General features: G+C 32.1%; 1 protein-coding gene across 4 annotated transcripts in view; it reads right to left on the bottom strand.

Annotated features, from left to right (window-relative positions):
- The window catches only part of LOC126748891 (E3 ubiquitin-protein ligase MSL2), a 28,012-nt gene that overhangs the window by 1,654 nt on the left and 5,693 nt on the right, over nucleotides 1–20,665 (bottom strand). For 2 of the 4 annotated variants that reach the window (XM_050458424.1, XM_050458423.1), the window contains exons 2-5: nucleotides 14,616–15,426; nucleotides 14,116–14,298; nucleotides 13,784–14,021; nucleotides 13,592–13,674 (exon numbers count right to left, since the gene is read on the bottom strand). In XM_050458424.1, coding sequence (XP_050314381.1) covers nucleotides 13,592–13,674; nucleotides 13,784–14,021; nucleotides 14,116–14,298; nucleotides 14,616–15,404 — 1,293 coding nt within the window. In that variant the 5' untranslated portion in view covers nucleotides 15,405–15,426. Of the gene's footprint in view, nucleotides 1–1,651; nucleotides 12,637–12,669; nucleotides 13,675–13,783; nucleotides 14,022–14,115; nucleotides 14,299–14,615; nucleotides 15,427–19,523; nucleotides 19,563–20,665 lie in introns of those variants that run through there. The other 2 variants (XM_050458425.1, XR_007664831.1) reach the window with 2 other exon arrangements.

Below are 20,665 nucleotides of genomic sequence, written 5' to 3'. Positions count from 1 at the left end.
ATAGTTGCGTACATTTAGTGAGAAATATGGAGGAGTTCCGTCCTGTTGGAAAATCAATTCCTGTTCATTGTATGCGCGGTTCTCTTCTATGATATTTGTTAGAACTGGGTCGATGGCATTTTGTAACAAATCTAAGTACATATCGTCTGTTAAATTTCCAAGGAGGAAAAGGGCCCATAATAGAATTTCTAAAAATACCAGCCCATACATTTAACTTCTGGGGGTGTTGTGTGTGTGTGTTTCGTGGAAAATCCTTGGATTGCTGTCAGCCCAATAACGGCAATTGAGGCGATTCACTAAACCATTTTGGAAGAAAGAACAATCGTCCGAAAAACACATTAAAAATGAAATTATCATTGTTTAACGCTCGCTCACTCATAACTTCGCAAAACTGCAAGCGACGATCAAAGTCGTCTTCAATCAATTCTTGCACTAAGCGAATTTTATAGGGATGCTATATGAACTTTATAGGGATGCTATATGAACTTGTATTTCTTCAATACCCTTTGGACACATTTAAGACACACCCGTTGCAACGGCCAATTATCTTGTACTTGTGCGTACTATCCTTTGCAACTTCCTCCAATACTGCAATCTTCATAGCTTTATGAAATACTGCATTTTCGATATTCCTCTTTTTGTTATGAACTGAACCTGTTTCGCGAAACTTTGCACCCAATTCCCGAACAATTTTCCCAGAGAGATGTTTCTCAGGATACCGTTGATTAAATAAATCCGCGGCCCGATTTCCACACTCATTGTTTAAAAAAAAAGCTGAATAATCTCGACTCTTTCTGCAATTGAGTACACCATAGTTGATAATAAATTTAAGGGTTCAACAATTTTTAAACACTTTAACCACAAAGAGGTATCTAGCAAAACTATTTGTTTAACTATCTAAGTTAAACGTGAAGAAAGAAACCGGATATTTTTATTCACTAAATGTGCCTAAAAAATGTGCCGCAAAAACGACAAGTTCATTAAAAAAAAATTGCTTCTCGCATTCTTATCGTTTGTTTACTTGAAATGATTAAATTAGTGTTTCGACTTAAAGATGTGTTCTATGTTCACTCTGGGTTCAGTCTCACTACTCTCACTCTTAATAAATTTTAATGATATCGTCACACATTATTGTTCAACTTTCAAGGGCCCATATTTCTTGAACGAGTGACTCGATTTTTAAAAACTAAGCAGCGTTGTATAGGGAATTGTAAGACCTTTTTAAGGAGGCATTACAGGTTTTTCCCACCCTGTAATGCCTTGCGGTACGTTTTCGATGGGCCACCCTGTATAAACGTAATTAAGATATTTTAGATAATTAAGATTTTAAGTTCACTATCGATTCTTAATTTTTCCCAAAATTTTTTAGCCAATTTACTCATTTTACATTTTCTAAAGGCAATAGATGGCAATTTTTTTAGCCTAGTTTTAGTAAAAAAAGGCAATTTAATACTCTCTACAACGCCACCCAGAAACATTTGACTCAAAATGATCTATTTTACGATGCGAACCATTACCATAAATACTTAATTATGGGACACTTTGCATAGTAAACGATCCAATTTAAACCTGTAGTAGAACTTGAATAAAAAAATGACAAAACTATGCCGTTTGAATAAATAATGTGGGTCTAATTTATTAAAACATGTGATACTATATTAACATTTTTATTTAACATTCAGTCACTCTTACATTTTGCTTTAGTTACTCTTAACTGAAAACTATCACTTTACAATTCCTTGAATTCTAAAATATTCTTTCTTCCTAAAACTGACTCAGAATCTCAAATCATTCACATTACATACACATTCCACATGACCATCAAATACAATGTAAAATATAAAATGTTTTATTTTCATTCAAATTTGCACTTTTACCCATCATGTAATAGTGTTATTCGTGTTATATGAATCCTAAACAGTTTATAAAGTTTATTGAATAGCTTGCACTAGGGTATTCTCAGGACTTTTGGGGAAAAGCAAATAGACTGATTTCAGAATCTTAAGGAGTGAGGTGGAATGTACTAGTTTTATCATGTATAAACCTTTATGCCTTTTAAATTTATTAAATATGTATTATTTTGTGCAGCTAATTCTTAAGTTATTATCAGTAAGCATGCATAGTTGTGTAGTAGAGTGGGTAATCTTATATGAGCTATCTGAAATTTCGAAAATTGCACCCTAGCTTATATCGTTGATCGAATATTTGGGAAGATACGCAATCCTGTGTTTTAAAATGTACTCGGTCTACTATCGATTGCCGTTCAGTGTCGTTCACGGTGTGGTGCTGCCGGCAAATCTAGGAACGATTCATCTAAGCTGCTTGGACTTGGCTTCTTTGAGGTTAGGTTGCCGTGTTGGTTATTTTTTTAAGACATGGATGATGCTGCCAACTAGAGATGTTATGGAATAGCTTTTTAATGTAACTATCCTGTCCTGTACGAGTTCCACATGTAAACCTATTCCAAATACCTAATACAGTTCCAACCTATTCCTAACAAATAAATCGCAAAACAGCCGTGGCGCTGCTGGCGGTATCACAGGTTTTCGATGAATTAGCGGTTATGTTTTTAAATTTTATTATTTTTGCGGCATGCGCGGCACTTTGATTTCCGCCGAAAAGAATGATTGACAGGGAGGCGAGTTTTCTTTTGTGGACACCGACAGCCAACGGACTTTTCGGTTTTAAGATTTTTACAATGTATACGAGGAGTTTAGTCTGTATTGGTGATCCGTCCAGATAGATCTACATAGAATTGAGTTCAGAGTTTATATTTATTATTATTTATTTTCATTTGTTTGTCACAAACAAAAAGACTAGTGTTGTTTGGGACTTTTTTTCTATAGTAGATAGCTTTAAACAAACTGCAAAATGTAACATATGCAAAACCCTTATGTCTTATAAGACTACCGTGTCAAATTTGAAGAAACACATGCTAAGAAAACACCCGACAGTGCAAATACTTCAAGTAAACGCCTTACTATCAATCCCTCAGGACAACAATAATAAGGATATAGAAGATCAAATTACAAGTGAAAATGCTGATATACAAATAGAAGTCAATGATGAGGCAACGCAACAGGTAACAAAATTATTAAATATAGGCATCGCAACAGGTAAATATTGATTAGCCAAAATATTGATAAATGTACTTTCGTTATAATCTCTCAGGTAAATACGTTATTTAATAGCAAATATTTACCTAACATCTTGTAACTTTTTTTTTGAAGATTGATTTGTTATCGGGGGCCCAAAACCCAGTGTCAGTGCATCCCCCTGCTCATCCAGTACAAGTATTATGTTCCACATAGCAAAAAAGGCAGAAAGCCATAAGTTTTTCCAAAAAATCAGTCAAAAATTTCCTCATGTGTGCCCAAAAGATTGAATACAGCCTCAAATAAAATAATTGACGATTTGTTATTAAATGTTATTGTATTCAAACCATTCTTCTGAAATGCGCCATATTTGATCAGTCTCATAAGAATCATGTCAGTAAGAATCATATCAGTAAGAATCATAGCAGAGGAATGGGGTATTGAAAAAACATTATTTTAGCAATATCTGATGATGCGGCCAATGTGAAAAGTGCCATTACAAATAGGCTGGTATGGAAGTTTTTCGGATGCTACGCCCATACTCTAAATCTCCTAGTTTGCGATTCACCGAACTAGCAGGTACTCTAGAGAAAGTGAAAACTATAGTTTTAGACTTTAAATGAAGCGCGAAAGCCATGGCAAAATTAATAAAGTTTCAGGAGAATATTAGTTTAAAAACCCGTAAGAAACTTCTACAGGATTTGGTTATGAGGTGGAACTCCACCTACTACATGGTCGAGCGATTTATTGAGTTAGAAGAAGCTGTACGGAGTACAATAGGGTACTGATCTGCCTCAATTGACATTTGATGAATGAATTCATGGAAATAACTTTCAGTTCCTTTAGAAGGAACTGCATATAGCATTATAGTTGAGTGACATATAAAAAACATCCAGTAAAAATACCAGATTACTCAACAACCATCTACAAGCAATGTAGAAGATAATTTAATTAAAAAAACAACTTTATCATACATTTGACAAAATTACTTCTAAAAATGAAATACCCAGTAGTTCTACCTCTAGGGCACTCTTAGAAGTGCAGAGGTATATGGAGTCAAAACTCATCCGACAATCCCAGTATTGAAACTGATTCGTATTATTCGGAACCGAATCACCAAACAGAAACCAAATACAATATTTGATTTAATAATTTTTATGGATTTTAAATATTATCGCTTATTTCTGATTTATCGTTTTTCTAAAAATATTCACAATTGTTTTCACATTTCGTTTTCTCTATTAAGATTTTTGTGAAATATCCACAAACATTACATTAGGACACGTTGCCAAACTTACGGTTTTATTTGAATTATTCGATATTTTTAGATTGGAAAAAGTGAAACTACTTATATTGCTTGTAAATGCAATTACGGAATAACAATAAGTTACATTTTTATTGGCTTCATATGAGATTAAAGCTTCACTGAACATCTCATTCTTATTACAGAAAATAAATTATCTAGGAGATCTTGATTAAGGTGCCTAGTTAAAACATATTCACAATGAAGGAAGTTTGTCAAATATTCAAGTAAAACAATGACTGAATTAAGGATTTAAATAAATCCTTAAATGCAGTGAATTTTTTTTAACTATTTTTGAATACTTCAGTTGAGCTAACATAATTAAGATCAAATTTACAAAAAATAAGAACTTAAATCTGAATTACTTTAAACAATCCACGATCAATAAATCTTTAACTACCTTAATTGACTGGAATAAGTATAATTCATTCTTTATAAAACTACCTCTGAGGTACTGATCTAATACTCAATTACATACCTTTAAATTTGCTTTTGTAAACCTATATTTTTTTAAATCAAATTAGATCAGAAATAAGCTACCTAAAAAATAATACCTAATTGATATTATTACGATTTTCGAAACTCCTTTTATTAAAACTAATTAATTAAACGGCACCACTCTGTAAAGGCTAAAGTATCTAAAAGAAAAACTGAATCAAAATAGCTTGTAATAATAGGTTAAATTGAATTCAATATTTATAACAACTTTAGAACATTGAATACACTAGAATAAACATTGGCTGCTTTGGATTGAGCGCAACATCTACACAGGGGGCAGAGGGGATATTTTGTTGATAAACATGCTTAGTATTCCATGTTGCCAGTGATTACTCAATTTTAGTAGAAGAAAATAAAGTGATTTAATAAATTATTATAATTAGCAGAAACTGAGTTGCAGTTCTTTATTATGAAGCAAAAGAAAGAGTGAAACTCATTTAATAACCAAAACTATTTTGTACTATATTCACACTAAACACTAATAATAATTAATATTTTTAGTTTGGACTCTTTAAATCATCCAAATTTCCATAAACAGTGGCAACGCTGTAGATTTTGCCCAGAAATATCTTCGCAATAAAGATATTTGGTAACTGCGCTCGTTGTTTACTTTTGGATGGTGCACATTTCGTACAGTATTGGTATTTAAAGGATATTTTGAGTGGTGTCAGGGCGTTTTTTAATTAATATTAAGGCTAAAAACTACCTTTTTGCTGAAAAATTATAGAGAAGTCTGAAGTGGGTCGCATATATTGGAAAAAAGGAAATTCAAATCGCTCCTTTCAGGTCCTCTATCCTTCTAGGTTATAATATTATAAAAGACGGCATATTTGTGAAGTATCTATTAAGTATTGGATACCAAAATATTAATAAAAATGTGTAATTAAGTGTATGTTCATAATCTAGTAAATTTATTGCTTATTCGAACCCGAAATGCCGCAAAAATTAAGGTGTGCAAAAATGAAGGTAGTACCTGGTCGATATCTAGCAACCAAAATTGAGAACGCAGATATAAAGATATTAACAATGAATAATTAAATCGGTTTATAGTGGGTATAAACCGCGACAAAAGGTTTTTTCTTCCAAACTTCCAAACGAATTAAACTTTTTTATTAAATATACAGTGCTTTCATTTCAAAACGATAAGTTTCTTAAAAAAAAAAAAAAAACACGTCAAATTAGATATACAGGGGAACGTTTAATTATGCATTTACTGAAGTTCTGTCGATCACCTCCTCACCTCCAGCTAACCTCACTTTAATATGTCAAATGGAAACCCCCATCGTGTGATACATCATAGTAAGGAGCGTAAAATTCTCTATTCAACGGTACCAAAAAAAAATGAAATCGGTAAATGTGTAAGCAAATAGTTGTCGAAAATGTCTAGAAATAATGAATATTTTATTTACGCCAAACTTTGGTATGTCAAATGGCTACCCCATGATGTGATACATTATTTTAAAGGGCATTCATTATGCTATCAAGGGTTGTAAAAAAAATAAAATTGATTGACCAAGAAGCAATTAAAGTGTAAATCGAGGGTAGAAAAACAAATTTAATTAGTTTAACAAATTTATTTTACTAAATGTTCAAAATGCGCGCCGTTATTAGCAAGACAATAAAAAAGCCTATTTTCAAACTCCTTACGAACATTGGCAAGGGTCTGCTCGCTAATTTCTCTGCATTTTTGAAATATTCTATTTTTTAAATTCTCAATACTCTCAGGTGAGGTTTTATAAACTTTGCTTTTTAAGTAGCCCCAAAGAAAAAAGTCAAGTGGTGTTAGGTCCGGAGACCGCGCAGGCCATTCGATTGCACCACGTCTGCCAATCCACTTTTCTCGAAAATTTTCATCAAGCCACTCTCAAACTACCAAAGTGTAGTGCGCGGGAGCTCCATCCTGCTGAAAATGTATATTATTTTCATTCAATAATATAGCACCATGTTGATCTACTTGATTTTCCATAGATTGGATTTTCTAAAAGGTTTAAATAAATTTCCCCAGTCAAATTTTCTTCCAAAAAAAATGGCCTGATTATTTCATTCCCATAAATTCCTGCCCAAACATAAATTTTTTGGGGATATTGGGTATGGCCTTCCCGAAAAACATGCGGATTTTCATTATCCCAGTATCTACAGTTATGTCTGTTCACCAGGCCATTTAAAAAAAAGGTCGATTCGTCACTGAAGCAAATGTTCTTCAATAAATGGGGATCGTCGTCAATTCGCTGGCACATCACTTCACAAAATTGAATTCTCCTATCAAAATCATCTTCTCCGAGTTCATGAAGAATATGAATTTTATAAGGAAAGAACTTATTTTTTTTTTTAACTTTATGTACGAAACGAGTGGAAATATTTGTTAGTTTTGCGCCTTTGGTATAGACAAAGTCGGATCCATAGCAAATTGTCCTAGTACTTCAACTTGGCATGCTTCATCGACAACTCTATTTTCATATTTTTTCTTATTGCAAATCGATCCCGTCTCTTCAAATTTTCGTATCAAATCTAATACGTATTTATGGCTCACGTTTTTATCTTGATACCTTTCATTAAATGCTCTCGCGGTTCTGCGAGCACACCGATCTTGAGCTCCATAAAGGAAAATTATTTCTATTCTTTCGGCTAGCGTATACACCATTTTATTAACTCACTGTTTTAACTAAAATTGAAAAATTGCACGCGTCAAACTGACAGTTTTAACAATAATAAATCGCCTGCTTTTTAAACGCCTTAAAAATGTAAGGTATTGCAGTGTTTTTTTGTACCTATTAGGTAGGTTTCGCAAAAAATATAAGTGAAATAAATACACATACAAAGTTATAAGACTGCAAAGATTTTTGCAAAAAAATTGAAGACACTCTTTTTTCTCGCAAATAACGGTACACATTCTTTACTTAAAAAAATAAATAATTTGCTTGAACTAAATGTACTGTTTGTTACCACACATTTTAACCTCTAAATTGCTTGTATTTTTTTTTCATGATCTATTATAAAAAATGTAAGAATTTTAAAATGATGTAGGTACCACACTAAAAGTATTCATTTAAAATACCAAAGTTTGGCGTAAATAAAAATAGCTGGAGGTGAGGAGGTGATTGGCAGAACTTCAGTAAATGCATAATTAAATGTCCCCCTGTATATCTAATTTGACGTGTTTTTTTTTTTGAAAGTTACTAAGGGTGGATCGTTTTGAAATGAAAGCACTGTATAATAACGGATTTGAGATAGTTGCAAATAGTCTACAGACGATAAGTTTTTGATTAAAAATTGTTGAGGTAGATGTTATAAACGGCTATAACTGCCAAAAGATATGGATAAAACTTTTCCTTTTTGTCAGGAATCTTTTTTATTCTGAAAAATTTGTTAATACTCTCAAAGTATATATTATTAGTCAGCAAATAAACGAAACTTTTAAAGAGTAAATATTTACTCTTTAGTTTGCAGCTAGACTTATTCTAGGCATTCAATGTTCTAAGATAACAACATATTTGGTGAAAATTCTATAATAAATTAACCTCTCTATTTAGTGAGAAAAAATTTACTATATATAGACCTTTCCAAGATACCACATTTCCGTACAACATTTATTCTTAGTAGTTGTGTTTGGTATGTTCTTACGTAAATATCAATTTTCAAAAAAATTATTTTCGAATATACATTTTTTAGCAGCATGTTCCTCATCAAAAAATATCCATATTTCCACGAGTTTGAATCCACTCAAACGGCATTTGATTTAGAGCCTGAGATTAAAAGAAACTTAAATTATTGTTTTTGTTTCTTTTTATTATGTCCTTTATAAACACCACTTATTTTGATTTGTTGCCAGCATAACTGTGTATATTACGCAAGAGAAGCAGCTTTTAACTACGCTAGTAAAAAAAATTAATGTTTATCACCCAACATGTCCACAAAAAAAATTATATGTGCAGGTTTATGTATGTACCTAATCCATTGGCGCACCAAGGTGGCACTTTTTGCCCTGAGTGCACTCAGTTCCGCACGAGCTATGGATGGGTAATCGTGCGGCTCTAGTTCCTATCCCGTAAGTAGAAAACATGGCAGTTATTATTTAGGGAATTTGATAAATAACTGGTGAAGTATAAGGAGAGCTAACGTAAAACATAACCTCAACTAACAACAGCCAATTTTGGAATTTTCCTCTCAAGGCTAAATCCAAAAACCACTAGTGCCACAATTTTTTTTCCAATGGACTTCGCTATTAGACCGACGCGACGGTGTCGCCATCCCATTGTCGGGCAGATTTGAAGGCACATTTTCGTCCATAAGGTTGCGCATCTTCTCAAATATTCAGTCAACGCTTATATTATTCGACAACTTTATCTATGTCTCGAAAAGGAATTTATGGCGCGTGACTTATCTGTTAAAAGTTTTAAAGCAAATTTGTCATATTAATCCCTTAAAAACACAATATATTTTTTTAAATTTAATATAACTATCATTGTATATGCTAATTAATTCTCTAAAAACTAAAAAAAAATAACCTTTTTGTAGGTCCAATCTTATTCAATTTGAATAAAAAATATATAATATTGCATTGGTAATGATTTGGATTAAACCAATATTTTTTTTTTGTAAGTAGAAGTCCATTTTTGAAGTGGAGTGGCTATGATATAGTGGGTTGGGAAGGGTAGGAAAACTTTTCTCCACAAATGAAAATGCCAATCTTTTTGTCAAGAGAGAAAGCCTTACCTTACACTACATAAAAGACGCGACATCTAGTAAACGCAGTTAAGACTAAGGTTTGAACATTCAAAGATAAAACTATAACGATAAAGGAGAATAAGCTCGAATTATTATTGAACGTCGACACAGTACTAGAGTAGCGCAGGGAGCAGAGGTTATTTAAGAAAAGGGTGAATTAAGATTTTCTAATAAATAAATAATCCTTCTTAAGAAATACTTATCATTCATACCTCCCTCCTCCCTTTCTTCTTAATTTACCCTTTTCTTAAATAATCTCTTCTCCCCGCGGTACTATAGTACTCTGTCGAAGTTCAATAATAATTCGAGCTTATTCTCCTTTATCGTTATAGATTTATCTTTCAATGTTCAAACTTTAGTTTTAACTGCGTTTACTAGAAGTCGCGCCTTTTACCATTTTTTAATTTTATTATCATAATTATAGTTTTTATGTAAACACCACAATTATGTAGTATAAAGTAGTTTTTAAAACTTAAAACTTTTATTTGTAATTTCGTTAATTTTTGTTGTACCTTTTAATTTTGACTTGCTGTTTGTTATTTTAATGTGTTTCTCTCAAAAGAAAAAATTAATTTTAGAGTCTGCCGATGATGAACTCCAAAATAAAAAGATTGGGATTTTCATTTGTGAAGAAAAGCCTTTCCGCCCTTAGCAACCCGCTATAAAACTAATATGACAACATAGCACAGTAGAAGTGCGGCGTGCGATCAACAGGTTATCTAATTGGCTCGGTTACTACAACAGCAAAATCATGGCTGTTTCGCGCCGAGCCAACTTTTAAACTGATTGGCCTCCCCCCGAACCCGTTTTACGTCATCGTCAGGTTTTTTTACGAGTGGTCCTCTACGACAAACAGAGGCGTAGGCATATTTATTATTTCTTTTGTGCTACACGTGTTTATGAGACTAAAATTTAAGCTATTAAAATTTTCTAAAAAATAGAAAATAGTAAGCCTCAGATAACGTTGTCGACCTACAATTTATATACTAACCTCAACTATAGTTCGCCCAGCGAATAGACGTGGACGGAAAAATTTAAAGATCACGGAAAACAAAAATCTGTGACATTTGCGAGATTGTCAGACTTCATTTATGAATTTCGTTGTATATTATTTATGATTTTTTTTTTCAAATCACTAATAAGTGGCAAGAACGATATAGACCACACAATTTCGGGGTCAAAGTGGGCGAGACCTTACCGGCACTCGACGTACGCGATTTTTGCGTTGAATTGGTCAGCAATTAAATATTTAATTATGGCGTCTTGCTTCCCCACTTTTTTTCTTCCATATATTTTGAGAATTTCACAACAGGTGTGGGATTCGTATTTGAATATGGTTTCGATCATAGGCGTACGATATAATTTATAGTTGTTGGCACTGTCTACTTTGATATTTGTATTATGTTTAAATTTTTCTTGTTTCATTGGCTTTATTACAACTTTTTTCTTGTGGTATAATATGTTGGTGATATTGTTTTCTTAATATTTTCAATTATTTCAGTGGCCACTAATATACAATGTTGTGGAATAATTTGACTATTTTTTTTGATAATATTAAAAAGCTGATATAGGGAAGTATTATTAAATTATTATATCTACATACAAATATCCTTAATAATGTTTAGTGCATCAGATATTTCATGTTTAGATATTTTCTTGTATATACGGGGTGTCCAAATTCGAACACTCTGTTAGGTAATTAGGTTGCTATACAGTAAGGACGCGCAAGTTGAAACAAATTCATTTAAAATTCAGGGGTGTGTTCGAAAAAAAAATTTTAAAGCGATTTTTTTGATGATGAATTCATGTATACATGGTGAACCAAAAATGAGCTACGACTATCAACTTAATTTTTTTAAATATAAACACCCATTTTTTATTTTATTTTTAAGTATGTATAAAATGTTAAATATATTTTGTATACCATATCCTATACCTAACCTCAAGATTTATTAAGAAATTTGCGATTAAATTTTTTATAAATAACCATGAATTTTTGGAACAGTTTATGAAAAAAACAAAACAAAAAAAAATAAATGTTCAAATTGTTGACCATTAACTTCCTGAGAGTGACCAAGTCGATATTCAAATTCTTGTAATACTTTACTTATTGTTTGAGGCCGGATTTGTTGTATTTCGGCTCTAATTCTATTTTTTAATTCTCCTAAACTTTCAGGTTTATCAAAATAAACTTTAGATTTTAGATAACCCCATAGATAAAAACCCAATGGGGTTAAATCTGGCGGCCTTGCTGGCCATTCAATAAAACCCCCCTTCCAATCCATCTATTTGGGAAAATGTTGGTAAGGTAATCGTACTGTTCACGAATAGTATGGGGGGGCGCCATCCTGTTGGAACCATATCGAATCTATCGGTATAAATGGGTTTTAAACATTTGGATAAAGTGCAATTAAACTAGGTACTATCTGATTTTGAAACAACTCTAAATATTTTTCATAGGTAAGTGTGCCCTCAATAAAATAGGGACCCACAATTGACGTGCCCACGATTCCTGCCCATACGTTTAACTTCTTGGGAAATTTTGTGTGACTTTCTATACTACAGTGTGGATTTTCTGGTGCCCAATAACGAAAATTTTGCCTATTTACAGAACCATTAAAAAAAAACTTGAATCGTCGGAAAAACAATGTTACTTAAAAATTGTGAGTTTGCATTATATTTATTCACCATTATTTCGCTCTATTCTGCGGATGTGATCATTTTCAATAACCTCCTGAATTAAATGAAGAAACACGTGTAATCGTTTTTAAAAATAAACATAATTTGAGACCATTGACTTTGTGTCCCTCCAATCTCTGAATTTTTATTATTAAGAGATCTCTTTGAGAAAAATGGACTACTTTTTTGAATTACTAGATATTTAATGAACTAATATTTTATAACGCATTTAAACAAATTTATAAAAAAATTATGCACGTCAATGACACGGCAAAATTCCAACCGAATTTCCCCTCTCGCGTCTCATGCATCGTCCACGACTATTCCCTGGGCAAACTGTACCACAAATTACAATAAAGAGCAGAAAACCAGTAAAAGTGGCGAATAATTCAAGCCACTTAAATAAATGTGAATTTTCTATAAAACCCAAAAAGTAGAAAGAAAGTCAGACAGAAACAACGTCCAAAAGTGTCAAGAGGAGCGAATTATCTCAAGTCTGAGCTTCGGGAGAATAACATCGTTAGCGAAACACGTGTCGAGAATAAAATAAAGAGTTTTGGTTAGTGGTAAAACTTTCTCGTAATTTGAGTCACACCAAAGGTTCCAACCATAGGACTACAACTGAGCAGTAATTATAAGGAGTGGGCGTAGTCTTTTATAGAAAGAACTTTCTGAGCCAAGATTGATCGTGGGATTGTTGACAACAAACTTCAGTTGTCCACTCTTCCTAAGGGTAAAGAAACATGTTTAATGATTAACAATTTTGACTACCAAACAAGAAAGTATCCTTTAAACAAATATGGTATTTTAGTAAAACTGTAAAAATCAAAATTACAGGAAATTCTTTTAGGAAAAATGCTACTCTTCCAATTGCAAACATTGATTAAGTTCCCTCTTGCTATAAGAATAGCGACGCAAGGACATTTTTTGAGATATTATATATAATATCTCAAAATATAATATCTATATATATCTATATAATATCTCAAAATTCGGTGCAAATATGTTGAGAGCGTATTGTTGGAGTCAAAATAAGACTTTTTTTCCCTATAAACATGTGTCCTCAAATGATCTCCCTCAGAGCTACAGCCGGCGCAAATTGCTTGAACACAAGGAGAGGCCGATTGTTTTCAAGAATAAAAAGTACCGGACCACCAAAAAGAGAGCTAATCAGCTCAAATTTAGATTTTCTACATCCTACCTACAGTAGGGCTCAGTTTTGGACCTCTGTATAAATTACTATTCTGTGTTCAAATTCAAAAAAAATTACACAGATCTTTAGTTATACTACCGTAATATCAGTATCGTCTTCTTCTTCCATCAATCCGTATGGTATCAGGTCTCTTGATGTTAAACTGTGTATTGGGTCAAACACTGAAATCAAAAGAAATCAAATTTCAGATCGGGATAATAAATACATATATGTTAATATTTCAAAATATCTTAGTTAAATGAACCACCCAATATTAAAACCATCCCTTACAATTATAAGCTTTATACTGCGTGTTCATAGGATCTGGAGTAAAGAACTGGGTCTCCAGTTGAAGGGAATCCAGTTTTACGGAAGCTACTTGCTCATCTTCCACAATCGGTACAGGTATTGTATGTCCTAGAGCGACTTGAGGATTACTGGTGTCCTGTCCTTGTTGGAAACTAAGATCTTTACCTAGGGCTGTTGTTGTGGTTTGGGAAGACTCAAGTTCTGGTACAAAGAGCAACACCTATAAATATATTTCTTTTTAAGAAAATATTTGGAAGAAAAGGCAAGTAAACAAATAAATAATTTAAAACAATTCTGACAAAACGATCTCTTACCTTATTACCATCAGGTCTATGTGGATTTCTACAGCCTCTACATTTACAATCCATACAGGGTTTGCTTTCAACATAACAAGGACATCTTTGCCCACAACAGGTTAACTTTCCAGGAGTAGGAGTCGCATTTCCACACCTGCAGCCCTTTCTTAGTTTTGTTACACATGGTTTCTTAAAGAGCACCTACAAATTGAAAAAATAACTCTGTAGAACTACCGCAAAAACTTGATTCTGAAGGATAACTTTATAGGGCGAATTGTAATTTTGAAAATTATAAAATACATAAATATTTCATTTAAAAATCTGACCCATTGAAGGTTATTCTAAATCATTTTTTTCAACATTTTCGAAGAATGAATTAAAGAAATAATGAATTGATCATGTATATGTTATATACTTGAAAAAAATGAAAAACGTATTTAAAGAGAATCAATAAGATATTCTTTAACTCAATTATACATGCAATAATATGATAAAATGGGGACTATAGTATATCTTACACTTTCAGACTCTTCCTTTGGTTCAGAATCTGCACTTCCAAAGCTTAGAGATGTGGGAGTTGAACTAGTAATGCTAATGTTGGCGCTTTCTTTTTGCTTTCTTTTAATTGTAATTTTGCTTCCTGACCCAGGATACACAACCGAATATAGTTGAGATCTGCTAGCATTACTTGATGGTTGTATATTATTAGGTAATTCAGTCTGGACTGACGTTAATACCGCTGATGTCACTGGTATCGCAGGCCTACTTGCTACAGGTTGAGGTTGATTTGTACTTTGTGGCATGGATGAGTAAATGCAGGGCAATATAGAGTATGTCGACTTGGGCAAACCGCCCGGACTTTCATATTCGTCTTGAAACATTGCCCCTTCCCTTACAATCTGTATTAAATTTGCCGCACCTTTTTCATAACTTGCACCTGGTTGACATGCCTGAATTGCAAGGCTTTTAAAGATATGCGATTTCATCATACTTAGACACATTTTTTTATATAATTGCAATAGAATTTTTAAAGTCCTATTATTGTAATAATCTAAGCAGTCTTTGCAGTTTTCACATTGAGGCTTAATTTTTTTCTTGCCCCCTTGGCAAATTTGACATACATGATGTTGACACTGTCCATTAGCTGGAGTAAGGGGGTTAATAAGTAAATGAGAACACACAACACAGCACAATGAGTTTTTTAGATAAGGGATCAGTCGGTATAAATCCTGCCAGGACTGGGAATTGTTAGGGTCTGCTTTTAAAATGATTTGCGTTGTAGTTACATAGAGGTTTGTAGAATTCATCCTGGTTGAACTGAATTGTGCCCTACAGAAAAATATAAAATTTTCTTTACAGTTACAATTAGATTTTTGTTTGTTTATAAACTAAAGGATGTACAAATAATTTGAGAATTTTGGGTTTAGTATTTTTGTACTTTTTAGCAAGCAAACATAAATGAATACGGAAATACTTAATTTTTTAAAATTTTAAATAAAAATTTAATTTTTATTTTAAAGTAATTAAAGGCATAAGTTACAAATTTACAAGATCAAATGTCTGTTTAAAATTTTCAATTTCTTACAAGGATTGAGGTGAAACAACTTTTACCTTTCCAGAAAATTTATTTTTTCACAAAAAAATAATAATTAAAATGAAGTTTTATTCTTGGTTTATATGGTGTTTAAACCCACACTGTTGAATTCATATATGTATTATGGATTTTTTTATATTATATTTTTTGGTGTAACAGGAATAATGTTGGATATCCATGTGTAAATAGAATACAGGTATTTGCTGGTTATAAACATTATCTTCTGATACCGTCTGCTTGAAAAAACTACTGTAGGGCTCTTATTTCTGCCTGTAGGGCAGAAAAATAAAATATCAACAATCGGCGAGTTTATCTCTTTAGTTAGTAAGAAAGCGACAATTATGATTCATGACAAATATTAAGGTATATGGGTACTGTTAATTGAAGTTTGATGCATTGAATGAAATTTTACACATTCTTACTATGAATCAACTTTTTTAGGGTATTCTTTATACAAGCATTTTTCATAAACAACTGGAAATATTTGCCTAGTTGAGTATGTGAAATAAAACGTAAGTTTTGGAAATTACATTTATAAAGTAGAGAAAAAATAAAAACCCTAAGTCTCGGCTCAAAATATTTTCTATGTCCCGAAGGTTACATGTTTCGTTGAGATAATGGACGAGTTCTTTCAATTTACACTTAAAAAATAATAAGAATGTGAAGCTTGTGTTTTAGATTACAGTTATTTGAATAATAGGCATTTAAATAATATTGTCACTGATCAATGTATCTAAAAAGTTAAGAAGCATGATTATAGAAGTTTTGGCATATTGAATGTAAGTAGTTTTGTTACCACCAATGGTTTTTTTAGTGGGTTTACTACTAACTTTTATTGCCATATGAATGCATTTTATCATAAAGTACAGCTGGCAGAGAATCTAATATCTAATTTTTCATTAATTGAGTTGCAATATGGATTTAGGTTTTCAAAGTGTCTTGATAAAGATCAAAAATGTCTGTTAATTTTTCTTGACTTGATCAAGGCGTTCAATACTGTCGCGCACCCAACTCTATTAAAAATCTCTATTCTACCGGTATGAGAGGAAAAACTGATGATCTGTTTAAATCCTATTTAAAAAGCCCGACCCAACAAGTTAGAATTGGGGATAAGACCACCGGATCTTACGCGGTGGAGTACGGTGCGCCTCAGGGTACTGTCCTTGGGCCAGTTATTGACTATTTATATGGATAGTCTGATAAATTTAGTGGCCTGTTCCGCTGATGATGCTGCCATAATGGTAAAGGATAAAATGTGAGATGCTGCATATGAAAAGGCAGAATTTATCAAAGCAATGTTAAAGAACAGTTGGACTTTAATTTCCTAACATTAAATGCTGAAAAATCCAATTTCATGTTTTTTAATGAACAAGCGGAATTTTTCTAGAAAAAAAATCTTAATTATCCATGAACCGACCTGTAAAAATTCCGACAATTGTCAATGTCAGCAGAGGATTTCAATGGCAACTAAGGTTAAATACCTGGGAACTTATTTCGACTCTCATCTTAAGTGGGATCATCATTTAATCTGAGTACCAACTGTGATGAGATAAACGATCACAAATGTTATCAACATAGAGAATGGCTTTCCTAAGAAGAATATCATAAATATTTACAAATCACTTGTAGAATGGGTGATTTCATATGGAATTGAACTTTGGACCGAATTAGAAGAGATAACCCTAAATATTATTCTGCATGAGCAAAATTCAAATGTTTATTGTCAAGAAATATGCAAAGCATTTTTACAAGTTAAAAGTAAAAATCGTATTAAAAGAAAGCTTCAAGTTATATTTAAAATTGGACACTACACCATCACATCTATTTAATTTGTTTTCAACGAAAATTTAAAAGGTTCCCAAGTGAATTAATTTATAATCTAGCAAATAGTTTATTTACAGCAATTGTACATTAGATATGTTTTTAAATTATTAAGTGGCAAATAGGAAGTGACTAAGATGAACTCACGCATTGTTACTAGGCCAATTACTAAAATTGATGCTAGAGTCCCTAAAACATCGTTTTTTCTTGAAAAAATATCACGAAAAAAGTGACTAAATGGCTTTTAGAGGCAGAAATTAAAAATTATTAACATTATGTTTAATTACTTTATTATTTTTAGTTAATAGTCTCAATGATCCATGTTACCCAGAATTTAAGTAATTTAGATATACAGGTTGAGAACTCTAACTGAAATAAGTTCGCTGGCGCTCTTGAAAAAAATATTTAAAAAAAAACGCAAAAACAAGTCTACTTAGATTTTTTTTCCACCTTTAAAAATAAAAATTCGACTCCTCCTAAAGGGTGAAACCTAACTAAATGATGACTTTTACCCTTGACTTTAAATTGAAAAAAAGTGTTTAGTTATAAAAGGCCCCAAAAATATGTAAATACTATCATACATGATCACCTTTAAGTGAATGCAGTAATTCAAATTTTGGTTTAATAAAACACAATAGAATAGAAAAAAACACATTTAATAAAAAATGCATAGATAACCAGGGGTTTTGAGACAAATCTAAAGAGTTTGAAAGATAAAATTAAAGAATGGGCAGGTAATATTAGAAAAACGTTCTTTGGTAAACTAAGTACCCAGTATGTATTCGTGTATTTTAAGCCAATAGGCAGCGTACTTACACTAAAATTATGTACTTAACAGAAAGGAGAAAACTCGAAATCGAAACGAGGATACAAAACTGGATATTTTACTGAGTTATTAAAACTCCTGTAAGCCAAGTTGCAATTACGATGTATGTCACATAGCAGTTTTAAATGTTCTAACGTCAGCAGAAAAAAGAGCCTTTAAAATGAAACCAGTCCAGGAAGCTAGGGGAAGATCCTGATCGTAGATTAGAATTTTGCAAAACCATGGTGAATTTGGTTGATAATGGCCAAATACTTTTAGGCTGGGTGTTATTTTTAGACGAAATGGAGAGGTACGTAGATGCTGATGCCGTTTTAAAGTCTATCATGTGGTCTTTGCAAATATCTATTCCACAGCTTTTCTTTGTAGAGTGAGACACTGTACAATCCTGAAATCTTTATCAGACTTAGATGTGTCTTCTTCTACTACTTTCCTAATTCAATCATATCTCAGTTGTAGGTTTCAATATCTTGAAATTGATGGTTCCAAGTCGTCTTGGATCACTCTTGTTTTTAGCTGCTGTCAACTTCAACTTTTGACTTGCAATATTAGAAATGCACGGGGATTATTGTTTACCGACGATTTCAAATGTTTCCTTCAGATTCAGTCTGAGAATGATTGTCAGGCGTTGCGAAATGAATTTTGCGATGTTGGGTGCGAATTAAATAGCTTCAGATTAAATGTCTGTAAGTGTGCTTGTATGTCATTCACCCCAAATAGTAATCCCACCATTTTTAATAACATCGTTAATGGTGAACAACTTCAAAGAGTACCCCAGCAGAGGGATTTAGGAGTGATTTTTGACCCAACATGCCCAAAAAATGTCTGGATTTATTGATAGAACCACCAAGGAGCTAAGTGTTGAAGTGAGTTTCCATCTTTTTGATAGCTTAATTTTGCGAATCTTGGAACATGTGTCCATTATTTGGTCCCCCCAGTACAGTATCTGGGTGGCAATAGTGGAAGGCATTCAGAGAATGTTTTTGAAGTGCATGTATTTTAGGAAATTTGGTATATATACCGAAAGATGCTTTGATAATGATCATTTATTGCAGGTTTTTGATTGTCTCTGAGTAAAAGAAGAATTAGAATACTTTTCTGCACTCTTTTCAAAATACTGAAAAACAAAATAGATTGTCATAAAATTCTTAGTCAGTTACCTTTTGTTAAATCAAAATAAACACTTACCATCCATTAGTATTTTATCTGGCTTATTCATGAACCAACCTTTATAAAAATTCTCCCATTTATAAACTTGCTTATTGGCCCAATATTTTTTGATAATAATTTAACTGGTGACAGATATCTCTAATTTTTACAAAATACTTTGGTATTAGAATTAATACATTCCTATTGTAAATAAAAATTTTGATGAAAGAATCAACTTTTGGCAAGATGGTGGACCTTATTATGCTACTAATGCATGACAATTTCTTAATTTTTTTCCACAATAGGTGGATTGGACAGAGAGGGACAATCAAATATCCAGCAAGGTCACCTGACTTTATTTTATTAAATTTTCATTTAGGGGTTACCTTAAAGGTAAAGTTCTTACAAGACCCAGAAATATTAAATAACTGAAACAGAAACCAAATTCAATTAATTGCAAAAAAAAAGAGGTTTTAAGAAGTTTACAAACAGAATTTTATGATTGTTTAGGGCTATGTGTCCAGAAGTAAATGGTTTTCATTCTGAACAGTTGCAAATAACAGTAATAAACCGTTTTTTTTTACAAAAATATATGTATCATTACTTTTCATAATCTTTTAAATCTTAAGCAGTAGCAGTACGTGAAATTTTTTAATTTAATTGAAAAAATTACAAAGAAATTTGATTTTTTAATAAATTAATGACAAATGAAATGTGCCATCAACCTCCATAAAAAGTACACTGTCAATTTCCTTTCTAAAAGAGCTTTTCAACAAGATTCCACAAGTGGAACCTTCCACTCTTGGACCGGTTTGAAAAAAAATTGAATACATTTAAAGGCCACAAAAAGGATTAGTAGATATCTGTGTTTTTGTGTTTTTCTTAAATATTTTTCTTTCAAGAGTGCTAGCAAATTTAATCCAGTTGGAGTCCTGACCCTGAGTTTGTTTAATATGAATATAGAGAAAAAATAAAAACCCCAAGTCTCGGTCTAGACCGATAATGGATAAGTTCTTTCAATTTAATATGAACATGTGACAAATCCACATTTCTTTTGAAAAAATTGTGTCAGATGTACCTTTAAATTGTAACTTATTATGTTTGAATAAATGATTTTCTGTTTTGTTTTGTTTTTTGCAACAGTTTTCAAATGCACCTTTGGTTTTTCATTAAATAAACAT

The sequence above is a fragment of the Anthonomus grandis genome, chromosome 22 (genome assembly GCF_022605725.1).
Source record: "Anthonomus grandis grandis chromosome 22, icAntGran1.3, whole genome shotgun sequence".
Classification (NCBI taxonomy): domain Eukaryota; kingdom Metazoa; phylum Arthropoda; class Insecta; order Coleoptera; family Curculionidae; genus Anthonomus; species Anthonomus grandis.
The sequence above is the reverse complement of the archived record's forward strand: the minus strand, read 5'-3'. Positions and strand labels throughout refer to the sequence as shown.